Here is a 19,707-nt window from a genome sequence, read left to right as displayed (position 1 = left end):
AATAACAGAGCATTTCATTCTAGGGACAAATCCTAGGGTTGTAAATGGACCTGTAAAACCATTTCTGGAGATTTTTTGCCCTTTCCTATGCCATATACCTTCTATGTAGATATCAGAGAACAATTTAAAAATGTTGTATAAATGCATTCTATGGCACCTTTAATTCGACCTTAAAGTAGAGTGTTACCAAAAGAACTATATTTACAGTTTTGGTCAATTTATGCATCCTTGCTCAATAAAAGTATTAATTTATTTCCAAAGAAAGAAAGAGAAAAGAAATAACATTTGAACTGTATAAAATAGGTATTAAGGAAGTACACCCCCCCCCCCCCCCCAAAAAAGGAAATTCTGTCATTTTTTTGTTGTAAAACAACAAGCAAAAGTCTATTTAAAGGGATAGTTCACCCGAAAATGAAAATTCCATCATTACTCACCCTCATGTCGTTCCAAACTCGTAAGACCTTCGTTCATCTTTAGAACACAAATTAAGACATTTTTTGATTAAATCTGTGAGCTTTCTTACACCGATACAAATGATTTTGTGGTGAAGTAAATAATAAAACAAATGTAATTTCTACATTTAAATAATTTAGTTCAGGCAAGAATAATAAAAAAAGGAGTAAATTAAGCTTGTAAAATTTTAAATGTAAACTTATAAGTATATATTACTTGGAATTGGTTGTTATTTTTACAAAGATTGTTTAAGTAAATATCACAGTCATGATCCAGTTGTTTTCATCGTGCACTTGGGCATGAATAATTAATAAGGTTACATTTTTGGCTGTTTTCTAGATGTATTTACACTGTTTTATGGTTGCTTTTGTTGTTAGGTTAAGTAACTTGCTGTTTTTGTAACATCTAGAGTTACCCATTCATACTCAAAAACTATTCACTGATTGTGTTCATTTGGTTAGTAACTACATTAAGTCAACATATAACCTTAAAAACAACAAGGACAAATCTACTTGCTTACGTACATGTTTGTAGGTAAACCACATGCTTTAATGGCATTTTTTTTCTGTGTTATGATGTTTGAGTAAAGTTTACAAACCATGGCTGAGTGAATTGTACTTGAGGACTGCAGGACAAACTTAAAATAATTAAGTAGAAATTACTCATCAATTTCTAACTGTACACGTTATATTTAATTATTTCCTTTGCTATGTTTACTTAAGTAGATTTAACTTAATTCCATACTTCAATTTTACTTTAAAAAATCTGCGTGCAAAAACTTGCAAAATAAAAATTAAGTAAATTGACTTATTGTTTTTTTCAGTGTACCCTGCATAGACAGCAATGTAATTACCATCTTCAAGGCCCAGAAACGTAGTAAGCACATGGATAAAATAGTCCATGTGACATCAGTGGTTCAACCGTAATTTAATGAAGCTATGAGAATTTTTGTGTGCAAAAAACAAAACAAAATAATGACTTAATGAGAATGAATTACTTCTCTTCTCACGTGCATCATGATACTCTTGTGAATGGCAGCGGGGAATGACATGGAAGCAAGGAATTGTTGAATAAAGTTGTTAGTTTTGTTTTCTTTGTGCACAAAAAGTATTCTCGTTGCTTTATAAGATTGCGGTTGAACCACTAATGTCACATGGACTATTTGAATGATGTTCTAACTACCTTTCTAGGCGTTGCTGTCTGTGCAGGGTCTAAAGGCTTTCGGATTTAATCAAAAATATCTTAATTTGTGTTCTGAAGATGAACAAAGGTCTTGGGTTTGGAACAACATAAGAGGATAAGTATTTAATGACAGAATTTTCATTTTTGGGTGACTATCCCTTTAATTAATTCTACAGATTTATTTTACCTGAAAATCTGAATTGCTAAAAACCCAGATTACTGAGTGATATTTTAGCTCAAAAATGTGTACACATACACACACGAATAGTCTCACCCACATTGTGGGTTTTCTGCTTTTCTGGGGGGGAACGTGATTATTGTATTTTGTTGTGTGGTGGTCACTGAAAACGGATACAGTGAGGTCAGCATTAATTCCACGAAATGTAATAAACAATGAAAGTCAAGTATTCAGGGAAGTTTGGAGAAAGTACACAGGGTGCTAACAAAATATACACGATGTCCACAGGAAACAGGAAGTGAAGAAACCGTTCTATGTTGTTCTATTCACGGACATCATGAACAACTGAACTGTAGTGGAAGGAACGCTTTAATGAACTTCAAACAGTGAGGAGGTGTAGTAAGCTTGCTCTTTCTAGCAAGCTGCCAGCAGTAATCCATTTTTGGGTGACTCCTGATGGGTGAAGGGATGGAAATTGTGATTAGCTCAAGAACAGAATGTGTTAAACAGGTGATACACTTTGACCTCTCATGTAATCATTTCCTCATTTCTCTGCTTTGTATATCGTGCTATCTAGCCTTTAAAACAAAGGATGACTTTAGAAGTTCCTGTTTACACCTTTATCTTTCTAGTAGATATACATCATTCAACCTCAGGTGACCTTTGAACTTTTGGTTGACAGAACTGACACAATCATGTATGTGTAAATATTCAGTTTTCTTTGGTAACTACTTGACTAAGATAATATATTATAGAACATACTGTCTGAATTACATTATAGCTTTTTGTTAAAACAGGTTATCGTTAATTTTGCTAAAAATATTTATTCTATTTAGGCCAGGAAACTTGACAGGGCCAGTGGAAATTGTAACTGCAGTGCCAGCAGAACAAAAAAAAATTAAGCTTATATTTGAGCTCTGTTTTTAGAGTCCAGAACAAGACCTGACGATTGGTGAATATATGTCTTGATGTGGGATGTCAGTGTGCGTATTCAATTCAGCAGCTTTTCATGTTTTGTTTCAAATTGAGAATGAAAGAACTTTTTTATTGTTTGTGAATCATGGCTGCATGATCTTTTTGAATGGGCTAAGCAACCACAATGCATCACTTACAAAGCCTGTTGTAAAGACTATTCAAAACCTGTGTGTGGTCATGTACCTCTGCAGGATTCAGATGGACGATCCCTCATGTGTCACGTGGATCAGCGCCCTCCAGGCATCAGGTGACACAAACACACATCTGTTTTTCCTCTTCTTAAATTCACATGCATTCGGCCATACATCAGTTTATTATCTTATATCTTAGGACAGTATTTAACAATGCATTTCACCTTTATGTGTTGTTGGTGTAGTCAGCAAGACCTATGTAATTCTGTAAACTGCCACAGGGGGCAGTTATCCTCTTGCAGATTAACCCTTTCCAATATCCTCTCAAGATCTGAGAGAAAAATTCACTTCCTGTTGAGTAATTTATCTGTCATCAGTGACACTGATACTGCATTTAACATTACAATCATCACTAGCGTTAATTTGTAAACCCATTTTCAGTTACAGTCTTTACTTGTGAGGTATGTTTTACATACTGCCACAGATACAGCAAATGTAAACATGCTTTCAAATACCTAACAGCTTGAGTCTTGCCGATGAGAACCAGTCTCAGCTTGTTTGAGGTATTAGAGAGCTGGGGTCCTCAAATTTGATCTTAGTTTTGGTTTTGTTCTGTATTGTATGTGAAGCATGTACTCTGCTGAAGGGTGAAATCTGTGGTTTTCATCTCATAGCAATGGTAACACATCTGATCTTTTTCATTGCTGCACCTACTCCTGTTTCACCTTCACAGGCACTGAATTCATCTTCCATTTCATCTATAAACTAGTATACTTAAATACCCACAGAAGCCTTCCCTGCTAATCCTCAGGCAGGTGGTCACCAAATACACAGCAGTCAGTCAATCAGCGAGCAGCTGCCACACAGCAAAGCCCACCCCCTAATCAGCCAAAGATCACCATGAAAAGAGTAAATACAGCATAAATACAGTTAAAGTCAAAAGTTTAGATACACCTTGTGGAATCTGCAAAATGTTAATTATTTACCAAAATAAAGGTCTCAAGTCAAGTCTCAAGTCAAGTCCCGAGTCAAGTCCCAAGTCAAGACGAGCAAGTCCAAGTCGAGATGCAAGTCCTCAACTTTAAGTCCTAAATACGTCACTAGTGCTGTTTGCCCAAATGATTGCCCTCTGTATTAATTACTACAGTAAATTTAAAGTCAATAATAGTCTATAGTAGGTATAATTATAAAAGATAGGCTATAATTATTAGTGGTTTTTATTGAGGAATTAATCACTGTTTGTATACAAATTTAGGCCTAATTGAATTAATAAATTATTTTAAGTCCACTGTTTCATTTGTTAAAGATATTTAATTTTAATGAATCAGTTGAGTCAAATATTTAATCACTTGTTAATAGGTAATATAGACATTCATTTATCATGAATTAACTTCTTTAAAGACATGAAAGTGAGTGGCTGGTAAACAGGAAGAATAGAGTAAACGTTATATGTTGGCTACATATTTCACATGGGGAATATATATATATATATATATATATACAGTTTATATATTTTTTAAATGTTTAGCCAATTATTCGGCTATTTCAATTTACATGGCTTGTATTATTATGATTATTATTATTATTATTATTATTAGTGGTTTATAGTGATTATGCTTTATTTAAATGTCTAAGGGGCCGTTCACATGTAGTGTCTTTTACGTACTCACTTTTAAATGTAGACGCGTGGTATGCGCGCTCATAGTCTCGCGTAGCCAGACCTTCAGACTGACGGCTGAAGGTCTGGAATTCATGGTAGCTTTAATTGGCCAAGGCCCGCCCATAAGACCGTTTGACCGACATGTCAAACAACCAATCACAGTTCGTTTCGTTCAGCGTCACGTTTCGGGGTGTAGAAATGCCCCCACAACAACAGACTGGCGTGCAACAAGTCAGTCATTGAAATACCCGGCATTGAAAGTTAACGAAGAAGAGGGAGAACAAGCAGTAAGTCAGTAATTTGTTCGCGAACGTCGCAAATGTGTATAACAACAACGACGTCTGCATAAGCACCTTTAGCAAAACGCCGAGTAAATCAGTCTGCACTTTGTTTCCCGGTGGACCGAAAATAAACGCGACACTCGCGTGTTCCGTATATCCGATCAAATTCAACTAATCAGAGGACGACTTCGACATTCCTGAAGTGTTTCCAGTTAAGTGTACCATATGCATCAGACGTTTAGCCAACGTTCCGTGGGCCATTATGAGCGTGCATACCACGCGTCTACATTTGAAATAAACTTGAGCGCGCAAAAGACCGCAGGTCATGTGACAAGAACCAACCAATCCGCTTTTTCTTTTCCCTTAAAAACATTGAAAGCACTGCCAAGTTGGAGAAACAGCTTATCATAGCTGTACAGGAATAACCATTTTTAAAGGTCCTATATTGTCAAAATCAAAATTTCCTGGCTTTTTTCATGATAACTAAGGTCTAGGGGCTATGTAACTACCCTATGAGTTTCAAAACAGTCAATCCACAGTAAACTGCACACAGCCTGCTTAAAGTAGCTGTTCATTTTCAGGAGCAGCTGTGACTTCCGTAACGATGTGACGTCCGATCGACTCAAGTCACCGCCTTCAGTCACCAACCAACGTCCCACCCTCCTTTTGTCAAACCCCCAGACAACAACGCATCCATTCCATTATTGAGCAACAACAACACGAAAACAAGTGGAGAAAACCCTGTTCAGTCGATAGATGTCAAGCTACGATCATTACACAGGCTTCAGAACAACGTGAATATAAGAGACCAGTGGCACGTCAACTTCAGCCTCTTTCACACAGCGATTCCGGTAAATACACGCATAATGTGTCCCACGATTTGTTCCGGAATTGTTTAATTTGGTTCATTCACAGTTGTTTTCCGGAATCTGTGCGTGCTTTACACACAAACCATAAAGACATGTGACGTTTGGATGTGAGATGTAATGCGACGCGTACGTTTCACTAAACTGAAACTAACCTGAACAAACTGTGCTTCAGCGCTGATAGTGAGGAGCTGGCTCTGCCTGATGATCGCTGCTTCATTCCACTTTGCACGTATTTTTTGTCGTGAAGAGTCGCTTGATAACGTGCATCATTACTACAACACTGCCTTTATGGCTCTGGCTTTTGTTCACACAGCGCTCGTTCCCGTAATTTTCCAGAATCAGCGCGCATTGTGAAAGGGGCTTTACTAAAGCAACAGTTATGTAGCTTACTGCATTCGGTGTTTGAAAAAGAAAAAACATTAATGATCATTCTGAAATATCCTGTTGAGTATCAGCGCTCTGAGCTCGCTTACGCTTACAGCATACATGACCGTAGTTACCTGTGATTGGCCTGGTTGTGCGTCACTCAGAAAACAACAGGCCAATCAGAAGAGAGGCTCATGAATATTAATTAGATGGGCCAAAATCGACCTGTTTTTGACAGAGCTCCTAAAAAAGGAGCTGTAAAAATATATTGAGATGGATTTTGGCACTTATACCGCAAATATATATTCTTAAGGACATCAACAACTAAAATAAACCTCCAGAAATGTGTACAATATGGGACCTTTAAATAAATTTAATAGCAGAGCAACTGCAAGCGATTTTTAATGCTGGAAATCCATTTATCCTTTGCTGAAACATTATGGAGAGTGCAGGTCATGGTTGGCCTACGCCAAAGGAGCGCAAGCTACAGAGCGGTTTGGAAAGAAAAAGAATTTGGCGCGCATAGCGATTTCCACACGTTTTTAGGCGCGACATGTGAACAGCCCCTAAAACATTAAATATCCTATTATATGGATGAATACAAACGCTCACTTAGCGAGTCCCTCTCTGGCTCAGTGCCAAAAGCTGCACTAATCATTCCAGTGTGATTATACACTTCAGTAACCTTCCCATTTGATCAGAACTCTCCAAAGTTTTTTTTTTTTTAGAAGTAAAGACTTGCCGAGTCACAGGGTTCAAGTCCAAGTCAAGTCTCGAGTCATTGCTGTCAAAGTCTAAGTCGAGTCCCAAGTCTTTTTTGATTATGTCAAGTCAAGTCACAAGTCATCAAATTTGGGATTCCAGTCCGAGTCGAGTCCCGAGTCATGGACTCGAGTTCACAACTCTGCTGTGTTGTTAACGCAATGATCCACAGCTGTTTGTTTTTTTTAAGTGATAGTTATCCTTGACGATCAGGGTAAATGTGACTTATTTTGTCTTCTGGGAAACATGTAAGCATCTTCTGTAGCATCTGAAGGGCAGTACTAAATGAAAACAATATGATATTTAGGCAAAATAAGAAAAACGTACACATCTTTATTCTGTTCAAAAGTTTACACCCCTGGCTATAAATGCATTGTGTTTACTTCTGAAGCATCGGTGAGCGTTTAAACCTTCTGTAATAGTTGCATATGAGTGTCTCAGTGTGAAAAGATGGATCTCAAAATCATTCAACAATGATTAATAGTCATTGATGAAAAGGGTTCAAATGCACAAAAATGCTGAAAACGGGTCATTTTTTATAAATTCACCTATTATTTTCTCTTGTGGACTACACTGCCCTCCAAAGGCAAAGCGCAGTAACTACACATTTGGTCAAAATTGAGTTAAGGCTTAAAATGGACTTTGTGACATCTGTTTTGTCTTGTGGCAAAGTCTGGTTAAATTGTGTCCCGTTTCATAGAAACAAGAGTTTTTCAACAGAATTTCAACATGTTTGACTAGCTGCTGTAAAAACTTTAAAGACATTTTTCTGTTTCAGTGTTGGCGTAGTTACTGCACTCTGCTTTTGGAGGGCAGTACATGATGACATCTTTTACGCGAAATATCTTCAGGTCAGTACGAAATAAAAAAAATGACACGCAGTTTGTATGAAAAATAACATTTTGCATATTTCTGTAAGGTATATGTAAACTTTTCATTTCAACTGTACACATGGGTTCACATATATACGCATAAACATAAAAATCTAAATGGCATTTTTATGATATTGCTCCTAAAATGGTAGTATTCTGCATGCCATGTTGCACAGTATTAAAAACTTAATGTGAGAACTACAGTGCGGCCTATTCAGCTGACCTATTCACATTTAAATGACAGGAAAACATGGTAAATATTTTATTAAAGTTTCTAAATAAAATACGATCTTCAGAGGTGCCGAAGCGCATGAGAAAGACTTAAAATATAGAAGTGTAATTCATATTTTACTTTTTAAAATACTACTACCACTGCTACTTTTCCAAAAGTGATGGTGTTTATGATATGAGAGCATGATTATTATACTGTAGTGACCAATGACAAATAACCAATACTGTCCCATCACAACATGCTTTAGAAATAATCCGAAATCAGCACAACCAGACATTTGCTGTCCATTCGGCCAGCTGGCCCAACAGCTGGCCTGTGTAAAAAATCAATATTCACTAATGATAGCACTATTCTTACAACTCACTGCCCATCATAGGGCCACCTGTCATGGTTACAGGAGGACACTATAGGCTGCTTTATGCTGGAGGACAGAGGACTCAGGAGGAGTTCAGATGGGTGTGTGTTGTGCATAATTTAACAAAGAAGCTAACAGGTTAACAGTGTGCTGTTTACTGTCACAGAGTGGTGTCATTATGAAGAGTTCAGGCTGCCTAGAAATAATGAGTATGTGTAGGCCTAATGGATGAATCAAATTGTGTTTTATTGTTTAGAAGCTAAAACAATTGAATTCCTGAATTCCAAACATAAGTTTGAGTTCCTGTCCCCCCCCCCTCTTCCAATGTTTCCTGTCTCCTCCTACTGTTCTGTCTATTAAAGGTGAAAAACATATGCTTTTTAAAAATGCACTTTATATATAAGTACATTAGTATTAATACACCACCACAGTACAGGATACAGCACAGTATATATTTCTTAAAAGGCAGAGTGAGAAACTTCAGTTAGCACTGTAATGTGTAAATAAGGATGCGTTTACACTGTAACACTTCCGATTTTTGCCCACATGTGACACAACGGATATTGTTGCACGTGTACTTAGGAGATGTATATTAATGTACAGCTGACTACAATGTATCATAGCGACTATTTATACAAAATATGAAGTAGTTTAAACAGCCTGTTAGCTAGCTATTTAAAACTGCTTGCCCAATTGGTCAAAATGTTTAAAGTTTAAAACAGATGTTTTCCCTACAATACAAAACTGCTATTTGACTTACTGTAAAGTATATACCCTTTGCAGTAAAATAAGGCCTGTAACACTATTGAAATCAGTTATGTCAGAAGCTAGTCTGTAAATGCCATAGCCTTCGGCTATGCTTAGCGGGTGGGGGAGAAAGATAGAGATACATAAGTGTCTGTGTGAGAGAGAGAGATATAGAGAGGGAGACAGACTGCAGACGGATAAATTTTTGTACACTTCTAAAGAAGTCATACAGCTCCTATGACTACAAAACACACATCACGTTTGTTACCAGAGCTGCGCTGCTTTGCCGGAGCTGGCAACACGGACGCTTTTATCCTGATTAAGTAACGGCCGGACAAGAGAGCGGCAGATAGTCCTACAGCACCTCACAGCCGGCATTTGAGCAAGAAGTCAAGGGCAATCTAATGATAAAGGGACTGGACGCCGGTTGACTGTTTATTTAGAAGTGCTGTCGAGCAGAAACGAAATATCTCCTTCCTGGAAAAAGCCTGTGCCGGATCACACAGCACCGCAATGCGAATGTCGAGCGAAGAGACGCTCAAACCAGCACAACTGCTCTTAACATGGGCGAAAATAGAGGAATTAGCCGCCGCATAGACAGCTGAATGGTGAGAAATGTTCTCTGTTCTCGTTCTGAGGTAAAACACCACCGTGAGACTGCCTGAAACGACTGTTTTCGAGACCAGCTACTAATTTACAGTAGTGCATCTTCATATGAGACAGCACGCGATAATCTGACCGATGAATTATGCACGGCGGAGCATGAATAATACACGGAGGGGTGACGCTCGTTTTCAGAGACCGGCCGGTGCCCGAGCGTGTCCCACATGACCTACTTTCAAAAGCTTTAATGCAGGAGAGATGCAGCCGCAGTGAGAAGCAAAATAGACCTTCAGCACTGAAAAACAAGCTTACTGTTTGATCATATATGTGACCGAAGTCGTGTGGACCTCAGGTGACATGAACGTCACGGCCGGATCGTAAACTTGGAAGACTTGAACAGTGGTCTCTATATAAGCGTCCTCAACGATTGCTGGCATAATTGTTTTAAAACCAATATACCACAGCTTAACTTAAAAGACTTGAGCTAACGGAAAAAATGGACCCTGGAGCCATTGACCTTTGCACTTGCAACCGCAGGATTATTTATTCTTGCTAAAACCACAGTCATTTCACGGTGCACATGCTGTTGGGATTTGTATGGAGCCATGGGATTTGCCTTTGCCAGCTGAAATCTGCACAAGAACTGCTTCTAAAGGATTATTAAAATGACAGTTTGACATGTCTCTGTGATGTCATACAGATTGATAGTCAAGCGTTCTGTAAGCAATAGCCTACTAGTTATTTATTGACTGCCTACAACATGCTACCAATTCAATGAATCTACTTCAGCAATGATTCTAAGCTCAGGAGATATTTTTATTGCTCTTCAGTGAATTTACCTTACGGTCCAACCATGTGGTCACTTCCATTATTACGTCACACTGACGTTCCACCAAGAGTGACTGAGAACTTCATTCTGTCTGGGTATCGTTTCCCCAACTACAGCCTACGGCAGTGCCTAGCCTCTGCTTTTCGTCCCACCAATGAGACCGGAAACTTCTGGACACACTTCCTTCCCATCTTTGTGTTCGCCTTTCACTTTCTGGAGGTTTTCATGTGGGAAGGATCGCCGGAACCCAGCAATCCTTTTTTCTACCCTTTCTGGAACTACTTCCTGGGGGTGTTGTACCTGCTGCTAGGCAGCAGTCTGGCTCATCTTCTCAACTCCATGTCACTCATCATACGTGAAATCTGTTTCTTCGTGGACTATGGGACTATCAGTGCGTATACGGTGGGTTCCTCACTGGCGTATTACTACTACATCCATCCCCAAGCAGGAATACCAGATATTGGATTCGGTGCACCTAACTCTACCCAAAGAAAAAGCCTGAACGTTGATGAAGAGGCTTGGCCCTCTGCATCTTCTCCCACTCTGTTCCAGTTGTTCTTTGAAAGCCTGTACATCCCATCCTCCTGCCTGGTCGCTATCATATGCGTCGTCACCTGCTGCAACACCAGACAGTGCTGGCGGAAATACCGCTATGCTGTCCGCACCCTTGTCTTCCTCCTTCCGTTTTTCATCTCCTCTACTCCTGTCTTCTACCGTCTTCAAAGTACCTCTGTACGCTCTCTGTCATCCTCCTCCCCTCAACTCTTCTCCACCATGGCTGCCTTCTTCTACCGCCACTGCTTTTGGCTGGTGGTATCTGCCATCTTCAATATCAGTAAGATCCCAGAACGTTTTTCACCAGGGAACTTTGATATCTGGGGTCACAGCCATCAGTGGTTCCATTGCTGCACCTTCCTTTCGATCCTGGATGAGCTGCAAATGATCAAAGTGGAGATGCAGGCCCTGCTTCTCAACCCAACTTTGATACTATCACCTGCAACGCCACCTAGGCTCCCTGGACCAACATTGTGGTCCACCTATGGGGTCATGGTGCTCCTGCAGGGGTGCATAGCATGCATCATAGGCTTGTTTGGCTGGCAGGCATATCAGATCTACGGACCAGAGCAAAAAAAGCTAAAGAGACATTAGGAAGTGCATGCTGGTCAGGTTTACAGTTGATTTTTGAACAATGTTTTAATGATTTCTGCTGTATGAACTGTCATTTCAATCATTTTAAAAGGGGTCCCTGTTGAAAGAATTGAGCATATGCTGGTTAGGTATGTTTTGAAACATGGCAGCTGGTTTAAACTGTGTCCAGAGCTGGTTATGAACTGGTTTTAAACTGGTCAGGTGCTGGTCCTAAGCAACTAGCTCCTGCTAGGGACCAGCTCCGGATAATCTTAAATCAGCTCAAACCGGCTTACATGTTTCAAAACATACCTAACCAACATATGTTGTTTTTTTCAACAGGGGTCGGTCATCCAGAAACAATAAATGTCATTATTTACTGACCCTCATGTTGTCACAGAACTCACATGGCTTTCTTTCTTTTGCAAAGCACAAGATATTTGTATTTTTATTAATGGGACCCAAAACTTTCGAGCTCCAGGAAAGAGATAAATGTATCATGAAATGAATCCATATGTCTACACTGGTATATTCCAAGTCAAGATCAAATTTGAATCCTTTCACGTTCCTTAGAAGAAAGAAAGGTTTGTAATGAAATGAGGGTGAGTAAATGATGCCACAATTACAATTTTTGGTTGAACTGTCCCTTTAAGTTTGATATGGCCACTGAAAAAAAGTGCACAGTAGGCATTATATTGACAAAAATGTGAATGTTTTAGCAGGTTTTTCATTGTAAGGACTTTAAAGGGAGGCTGTTTTTTTGTTGTCAGGTGGTCAAAGTCCCTGCTGCTCTGTAATCAGCAAGCTGACTCTGCCACATTTGCTCCCCAGGGGCTGTATTGTTGAGCTTACTTTTTGGTTCCAGAAAGTTCTCATAAGTTTCACTGAAGAGGGATTAGAGGCATTATTAAGCTTTTACTGGGGCACCTTATATTGTAACACTCTTCATCATTGAAATTTTGTTTCTCAGTCTATTATCTATCACTGTCTCGGTTTTTCTCTCATCCGCCCACTCACATTTCCTCCCTCTTTTTTAACAAACCCTTTAAACAGGATGTGCTGACAAACACAAATAGCTTCAGCCAAAGTGTTTGAAGCAAAGGGAAATGAGAGGGGTGGAGTTTCATGCTGCTGTACATCACTGCAGTGCTAAACTACACCCTTCACAGTTTTTACTGAACGTTGCGTTTCACTTATTATCATTATTATTAATTATAGACTTTAATTAAGATGTGTGGCAGCAAAGGTAGTAACTGTAGATTTCAGTTGAAATGCTATATCCTAATCTACCGTAACTATGCATTGCTATTGATCGTATACGTTCTCTATGACTTGACATTTGGTTGAAGGCCTTGGTGGTAAGACTGAAAAGAGAAAAACAAAGCCATATCATTGTTAAGAAAACATATCAACAAGTACTGTTTTTACTGTAAAGGCCAGTTTTGAAGACACAGGTTAACTGTAGTTATGGGCTACACAAAAATGTCTGGTAAACCGTAGTTGTTAGTAATATAGACTAGAAAGTGCTACTAGCTGGCTGTGTTCAGCGTCTTTCTGCGGGGTAGTTGAATTTCTTTCATCCAATCAGACACTTTCAGTAAATGGTGCTCTTTTAAAGAGTGTGTTAAGTGCTTTAGAGACATACCTGTTGACAAAACATACAGGTTATTTAGTCTGAGAGTTTGGTGTGGTTTAACAATATTTGTGAATTTCCTGTGTGAACATGTCCTTCTGTTACTGTGAATGACTAATTAAGGTCATTGATGAATCAGATGTTGTGGCTGTCAAAAAAATGTTATGTCTTGTTCTGTCCTCAAATTTTAAAGTCAGGCAGGCCGAATAGTTGCAATAGGTGTGAGGACATAGTTTTTTGTGTTTCATCAATCACAGGGATTCATTTGTTCAATTGTTAGTCTTTTACTTTTAAGCTTTAAAGCCTCATACTTAATATTGTTTTTATTGTATAATGAGATAAGTAGTTTGTTACATTGCACTGTGTTGCACAAGCGTAGTATTAAAATCTAGACAGAATATATGATTTGCACATAAATGACCTAATGTTTCTGTTCTAGTCTGTGATCTTTACAGGGACCCAGTGTATATCTAAAGCCTTGTTTTAATATATTGAGCTGGGTTGTCTACAAAATCAGACAAGTTTTTAGTATTGACAGAGCGTTGTTGGACTGTTCGCGAGTTTTGTTTGCCATCATGCAGGTCTGTCAACTTTGTGCTGTTTCTTGCTCTACTTCTGCTAACACCTCACACCTGTAATAAGACATATAGTTATACTCTACAGATCAAATGTACAAAAGACTAAACCTGCATTAAATATACTCGCTTTGGAGAAAACACCAAAATATGAATATTTCAAAACTGTGTTTAAAACAGCTTGATTAGAAATTCTAGTTCTAGAACAGTTTGTCTAGAACAGTTTAGTTCTCAGGGGAGAAGACGGATTATAGTCTTAATGCACTGGAAACTATGCTGTATGCCCACTGCTGTAGTGTGAGTGTATAATTATGGTTTACTTTGGTAGATCATGCTAATAAATCTTATTTATTAAGATATAGGCTTGAACATGAAACTAGAATACCTATCAGTTTAGTGGATATTAATATATTGTACCGCTTCTATTTCAATCTGTATCAAAATGAAAAATAGAGAATAAATTAAAATGGTGAATGTCAGGTTTGTGTTTCTTTAAAAAAGAATGTATTTTTTCATGTGTGAATGAGATGTGTTGATATCACTAAAATAAGTGCTTTGAGTTCAATGTTAAGCTGAGAAATCCTTTGAGAGAAGGATGTCATGTTCACATTTCCATGTCTGCAGGTGTGAATTTGCCTGTATTTGCATTTACATATCCGTGTGTGTGTGTGTGTGTGTGTGTGTGTGTGTGTGTCTGTGTGTCTGTGTGTCTGTGTGTCTGTGTCTGTGTGTGTGTGTGTGTGTGTGTGTGTGTGTGTGTCTGTGTGTCTGTGTGTCTGTGTCTGTGTCTGTGTCTGTGTGTGTGTGTGTGTGTGTGTGTGTGTGTGTGTGTGTGTGTGTCTGTGTGTGTGTCTGTGTGTGTGTGTGTGTGTCTGTGTCTGTGTCTGTGTCTGTGTGTGTGTGTGTGTGTGTGTGTGTGTGTGTGTGTCTGTGTGTGTGTGTGTCTGTCTGTGTCTGTGTCTGTGTCTGTGTCTGTGTCTGTGTGGGTGTGTGTGTGTGTGTGTGTGTGTGTGTGTATGTGTGTGTTTGTGAGTGAATGACTAGGAGCAGCTGGGACTCTTATGTCACAGAGAAGGCCGTCCCCTCGCTACTTATGTCTACATGGTTTATGAAGTGAAACACCAAAGCGCGAAACACAAAAACAGGCTATATCCTGGATATGCAGCAATGACCACAGATCCTCCGATACACAATAGTGTGAGACAGTCTTGAATGTGAAAGGTAAATGAATAGAGGGATACATTTCCGGGTTTTTTTTTTGTTTTTTTTTTGTCGTTTTTTGTGTGGTTTGGCTCCTTTCCAGCACACTGCAGACACTATACACAGCATCTCATTCTACATGTGTCCACTTGATGGAGACATATAGCTGTTTGTTTTCTATTGGCCTGGAACACTTAGTTCAAGGAGGAAATCCTCTGTGGCTCTTTGCACCTTGTTGTCAAAACATGCATGTCATGACATGATTGTTTTTACAGAGAGTACAGTAAAATAACAGTAGCGTTTAAAAGGTATGATTCAATCAGATTTTTTAAGATAAATTATATTTTATATTAAAATAATATTATATTTATAAAAGACACATTATATGTTTTCCTACTATTCATGAAAAGAATCCTTCATTGGTTTAAAAGGTATGATTCAATCAGATTTTTTAAGATAAATTATATATTATATTAAAATTATATTATATTTATAAAGACACATTATATGTTTTCCTACTATTCATGAAAAGAATCCTGCATGGTAAGCAGCACAAATTTATTATCGCTGATACTGAAGGACAAGTTAACTCCCAGAATGAAAATTTCCAGATAATTTACTCACCCCTATGTCATCCAAGATCTTCATTTCTTTCTTTCTTCAGTTGAATTAAATTAAAGTTTTTGAGGAAAACATTCCAGGATTTTTCTCCATATTGTGGACTGCAATGGTGGCCAATGGGTTGAAGGTGCAAAGAAAAATACTAATTTGTATACTTTTTAACCACAAATGCTTGTCTTGCTTTGTGTAGAGCCCATTGAATCTGCACTGAATCTGCAATTTGGACCTTCAACCCAAGGATCATGTGATGCTGAAGATTGGAGTATAGCTTTGCCATCACAGGAATAAATTACAATAAATATATGAAAACAGAAATCAGTTCCTCTAAATTGTAATATATTTGACAATATTTTATGTATTTCTGGATCAAATAAATGTATCCTAAGAGATGTTTTATAAGAGCGTAAAAAACTGTAACATACAGCTGATTCTTAATACTGTGCACTTACCTAAATGATTCACAGCTGTATTTTTTTTAGTGATAGTTGTTCATGAGTCCCTTGTTTGTCCTGAACAGTTAAACTGCCTGCAGTTTCCACAGATTCTTTGTTTTTTGTAGTGTTTTTGCGTATTTGAACCCTTTCCAACAATGACTGTGGATGTAAACTTTTGAACGGAGTGAAGATGTTTAAATTTTTCTTCTTTTGCCTAATTATCATATTAATTTAATTTAGTACTTCCCTTCAGAAGCTACAGGAGACATGTTCCCCAGAAGAGAAAATAAGTTAAATTTACCCTGATCTTTAAATACAAAACGTTTTAACCCCCTGGCTCTTAATGCAGTGTTTTTCCTTCAGGAGCATCAGTGAGCGTTTGAACCTTCTGTAATAGTTGCATATGAGTCCCTCAGTTGTCCCCAGTGTGAAAGGATGGATCTCAGAATCATACAGTCATTGCTGGAAAGGGTTCAAATACACAAAAATGCTGAAAAAACAAAAAATTTGTGGGACCTGAAGGATTTTTCTGAAGAACAGCGGGCAGTTTAACTGTTCAGGACAAACAAGGGACCCACTAAAAAACAGTATTAAGAATCAAGTGTATGTAACCTTTTGAACAGGGTCATTTTTTTTTTTTATATAAATTGAACTATTATTTTCTCTTGTGGACTGTGTAACGTATCTGGTCTTCCCTGTCATCATGAACTCTTGCACCACACTTCATGGACTACAATCCCCATAAGCCACTGCACCAATCACTGCACACATCTGTTCCTCATTTCCCACTGATCTGATTGCTGCAAACACCTGTTTCACATTTACTGACTGCATTTAAGCCACTCTCACACACAGCCACCTTGCGAAGTCTAATTGTTCCCATGGTCATTATTCTAAGCGTGTTTCTCTGGATTGGATTGCCTGTGTATGACTCTGGACTGTGTACCCCGTTGTTGATTCCTGCTGCCTGCCATTGTTGGATTATTTGTGTATGACTCTGGACTGTGTACCCCGTTGTTGATTCCTGCTGCCTGCCATTGTTGGATTATTTGTGTATGACTCTGGACTGTGTACCCCGTTATTGATTCCTGCTGCCTGCCATTGTGACCAAGGCTTGAGTATTGAACTGTTTCCCGGATTACCTACGTTGTTCCTGTTTTCTGGCGTTTACTCCTGCCTGTTTACCATTCTAAATAAAGCCTTGCAATTGGATCCGCACGTCTCTGACTCCTCCTTGTGACAGAAGACTTCGCCAAACCAGGATCCAGCGGCTTTGTTTCACCCCAGCATCATCATGGACCCAGTCGACCAACTTCTGCTCCTCCGACAGGAAGATCTTCCCATTGAGGATTATGTACTACAGTTTCGTAGGTTATCACTTCAAGTACCTTTTTACGATGAAGTATGGCTGAGGGACTTATTCCGTTTTGGACTCAATGAACCCATTAAATCGCTGTTGCCTGGAGGGGAATTTAGGTGTTCGGTGGAGGACTTTATGAATTATGCGTTGGTGTTATGCGGCTCTCCGCTTACTGTGAGAGTTCTAGAAGAGCCACAGCACAAGAGGTCTGCTAGCCCAGAACCACAGCAGCCACACTTTACCACGGGGTGGCAAAGGCTAATTTCTAGCGTGGAGGACCCACCGCTGCTGTCGGCTCGAGCAGCTGGTCTCCCAACCAGCCCTCCAGTGACTGCGCCGCCAGAGCGCCCTCCAGTGACTGCGCCGCCAGAGCGCCCTCCAGTGACTGCGCCGCCAGAGCGCCCTCCAGTGACTGCGCCGCCAGAGCGCCCTCCAGTGACTGCGCCGCCAGAGCGCCCTCCAGTGACTGCGCCGCCAGAGCGCCCTCCAGTGACTGCGCCGCCAGAGCGCCCTCCAGTGACTGCGCCGCCAGAGCGCCCTCCAGTGACTGCGCCGCCAGAGCGCCCTCCAGTGACTGCGCCGCCAGAGCGCCCTCCAGTGACTGCGCCGCCAGAGCGCCCTCCAGTGACTGCGCCGCCAGAGCGCCCTCCAGTGACCGCTCGCTCAGAGCCTGCTCTTCCAGAGTCTCCGCTGGAGACGCCCAGCCCTCCTGAATCTCCGCTGGGGTCGTCCAGTTCTCCAGAGCCCGCTCCTCAAGAGCGTCGTCCAGAGCCCGCTTCACAAGAGCGTCGTCCAGAGACTCCGCTGGTTCCGCCCAGCCTTCCAGAGACTCCGCTGGTTCCGCCCAGCCTTCCAGAGACTCCGCTGATTCAGCCCAGCCTTCCAGACACTCCGCTGGTTCCGCCCAGCCTTCCAGACACTCCGCTGATTCAGCCCTGCCTTCCAGAGACTCCGCTGGTTCCGCCCAGCCTACCAGAGTCTCCGCTGGTTCCGCCCAGCCTTCCAGACACTCCGCTGATTCAGCCCTGCCTTCCAGAGACCCCGCTGGTTCAGCCCTGCCTTCCAGAGCCTCCGCTGGTTCAGCCCAGCCTTCCAGAGCCTCCGCTGGTTCCGCCCAGCCTTTCAGAGACTCCGCTGGTTACATCCAGTCGTCCTGAGATTCCTGTCTGCCCGGTTCTGGTCACGGAGCTCAAGCATGGACTGTTCCCACCCACCCTCCCTGCTGCTCCAGTCCTGCCACCTCTGTCTCCTGACAGTCCCTCTGCTCACCCACATCCCACCTTCGGTGCAGAGGACTGGCCGTGGGACTGCCAGTCGCCATCGGTGTCCAGACTGAAGGACCCCTCACCATCACCTCCAGTCTCAGAGTCCTGGACTCCACCTCGGTCCTCCGACCCTGCGGCTCCACCCCGGCTCTGTGCTCCCTCGTCTCCGTTGTCGGCCGTCGGCCCAACAGCTCCTCCGGGCTCCATCGTCTCTCCGGCTCCGCCCCGGTCAGTCGTCACCCCACCTTCGCCTCTGGACTCTACTCCTCCGGCTGCGCCTCGTCACTCCGTCCTGCCGGCTCTGTGGACCTCCTCCCTCCCGTGGGCACAGCCTCGATCCTCTGTCACTCCGGCTCCGCTGCGTACCTCCGGACCTCCATCTCCGCCGGGGTCGCCAGAGCCTTGGGTTCCGCCTTGGCCCTCCGGATCCTCTGTGTCGCCCAGGACCATCGACTCTCCGGTTCCGCCTCGGGCTCCACCGGCTCCACCTCCGTCGGTCGGCCCCATGCAGGAGCCAACCCTTCCTCCTCCATGGCTTCTCCCTCCGTCGGCTCCGCCTCATTTCGTGGTTCCAGTACCACTACATGGACCTGGCCCTCCATCCCTCCCCCTGTTCCGCCTCCGCTCCACCACCCTCAAGATGGTTAAGGTGGTTAGAGCGTCTGGAAGCCGCTCCTTGCGGAGGGGCTATGTAACGTATCTGGTCTTCCCTGTCATCATGAACTCTTGCACCACACTTCATGGACTACAATCCCCATAAGCCACTGCACCAATCACTGCACACATCTGTTCCTCATTTCCCACTGATCTGATTGCTGCAAACACCTGTTTCACATTTACTGACTGCATTTAAGCCACTCTCACACACAGCCACCTTGCGAAGTCTAATTGTTCCCATGGTCATTATTCTAAGCGTGTTTCTCTGGATTGGATTGCCTGTGTATGACTCTGGACTGTGTACCCCGTTGTTGATTCCTGCTGCCTGCCATTGTTGGA

General features: G+C 41.3%; 1 protein-coding gene across 1 annotated transcript; it reads left to right on the top strand.

The window, feature by feature from the left end:
- Positions 1–9,236: 9,236 nt before the first annotated feature.
- Positions 9,237–14,310, top strand: paqr9 (progestin and adipoQ receptor family member 9). Its single transcript, XM_073828166.1, has one exon. The coding sequence runs from the start codon at positions 10,520–10,522 to the stop codon at positions 11,642–11,644; it is 1,125 nt and encodes a 374-aa protein (XP_073684267.1). The 5' UTR covers positions 9,237–10,519; the 3' UTR covers positions 11,645–14,310.
- Positions 14,311–19,707: the final 5,397 nt, after the last annotated feature.

This window comes from Garra rufa, chromosome 22 (assembly GCF_049309525.1).
Source record: "Garra rufa chromosome 22, GarRuf1.0, whole genome shotgun sequence".
Taxonomy (NCBI): domain Eukaryota; kingdom Metazoa; phylum Chordata; class Actinopteri; order Cypriniformes; family Cyprinidae; genus Garra; species Garra rufa.
This window is presented reverse-complemented; position numbering and strand designations above follow the sequence as displayed.

Excerpts from the sequence above, each read along its gene's own strand:
- paqr9 (XM_073828166.1), top strand. The coding sequence starts at position 10,520 with ATGTGGTCACTTCCATTATTACGTCACACTGACGTTCCACCAAGAGTG.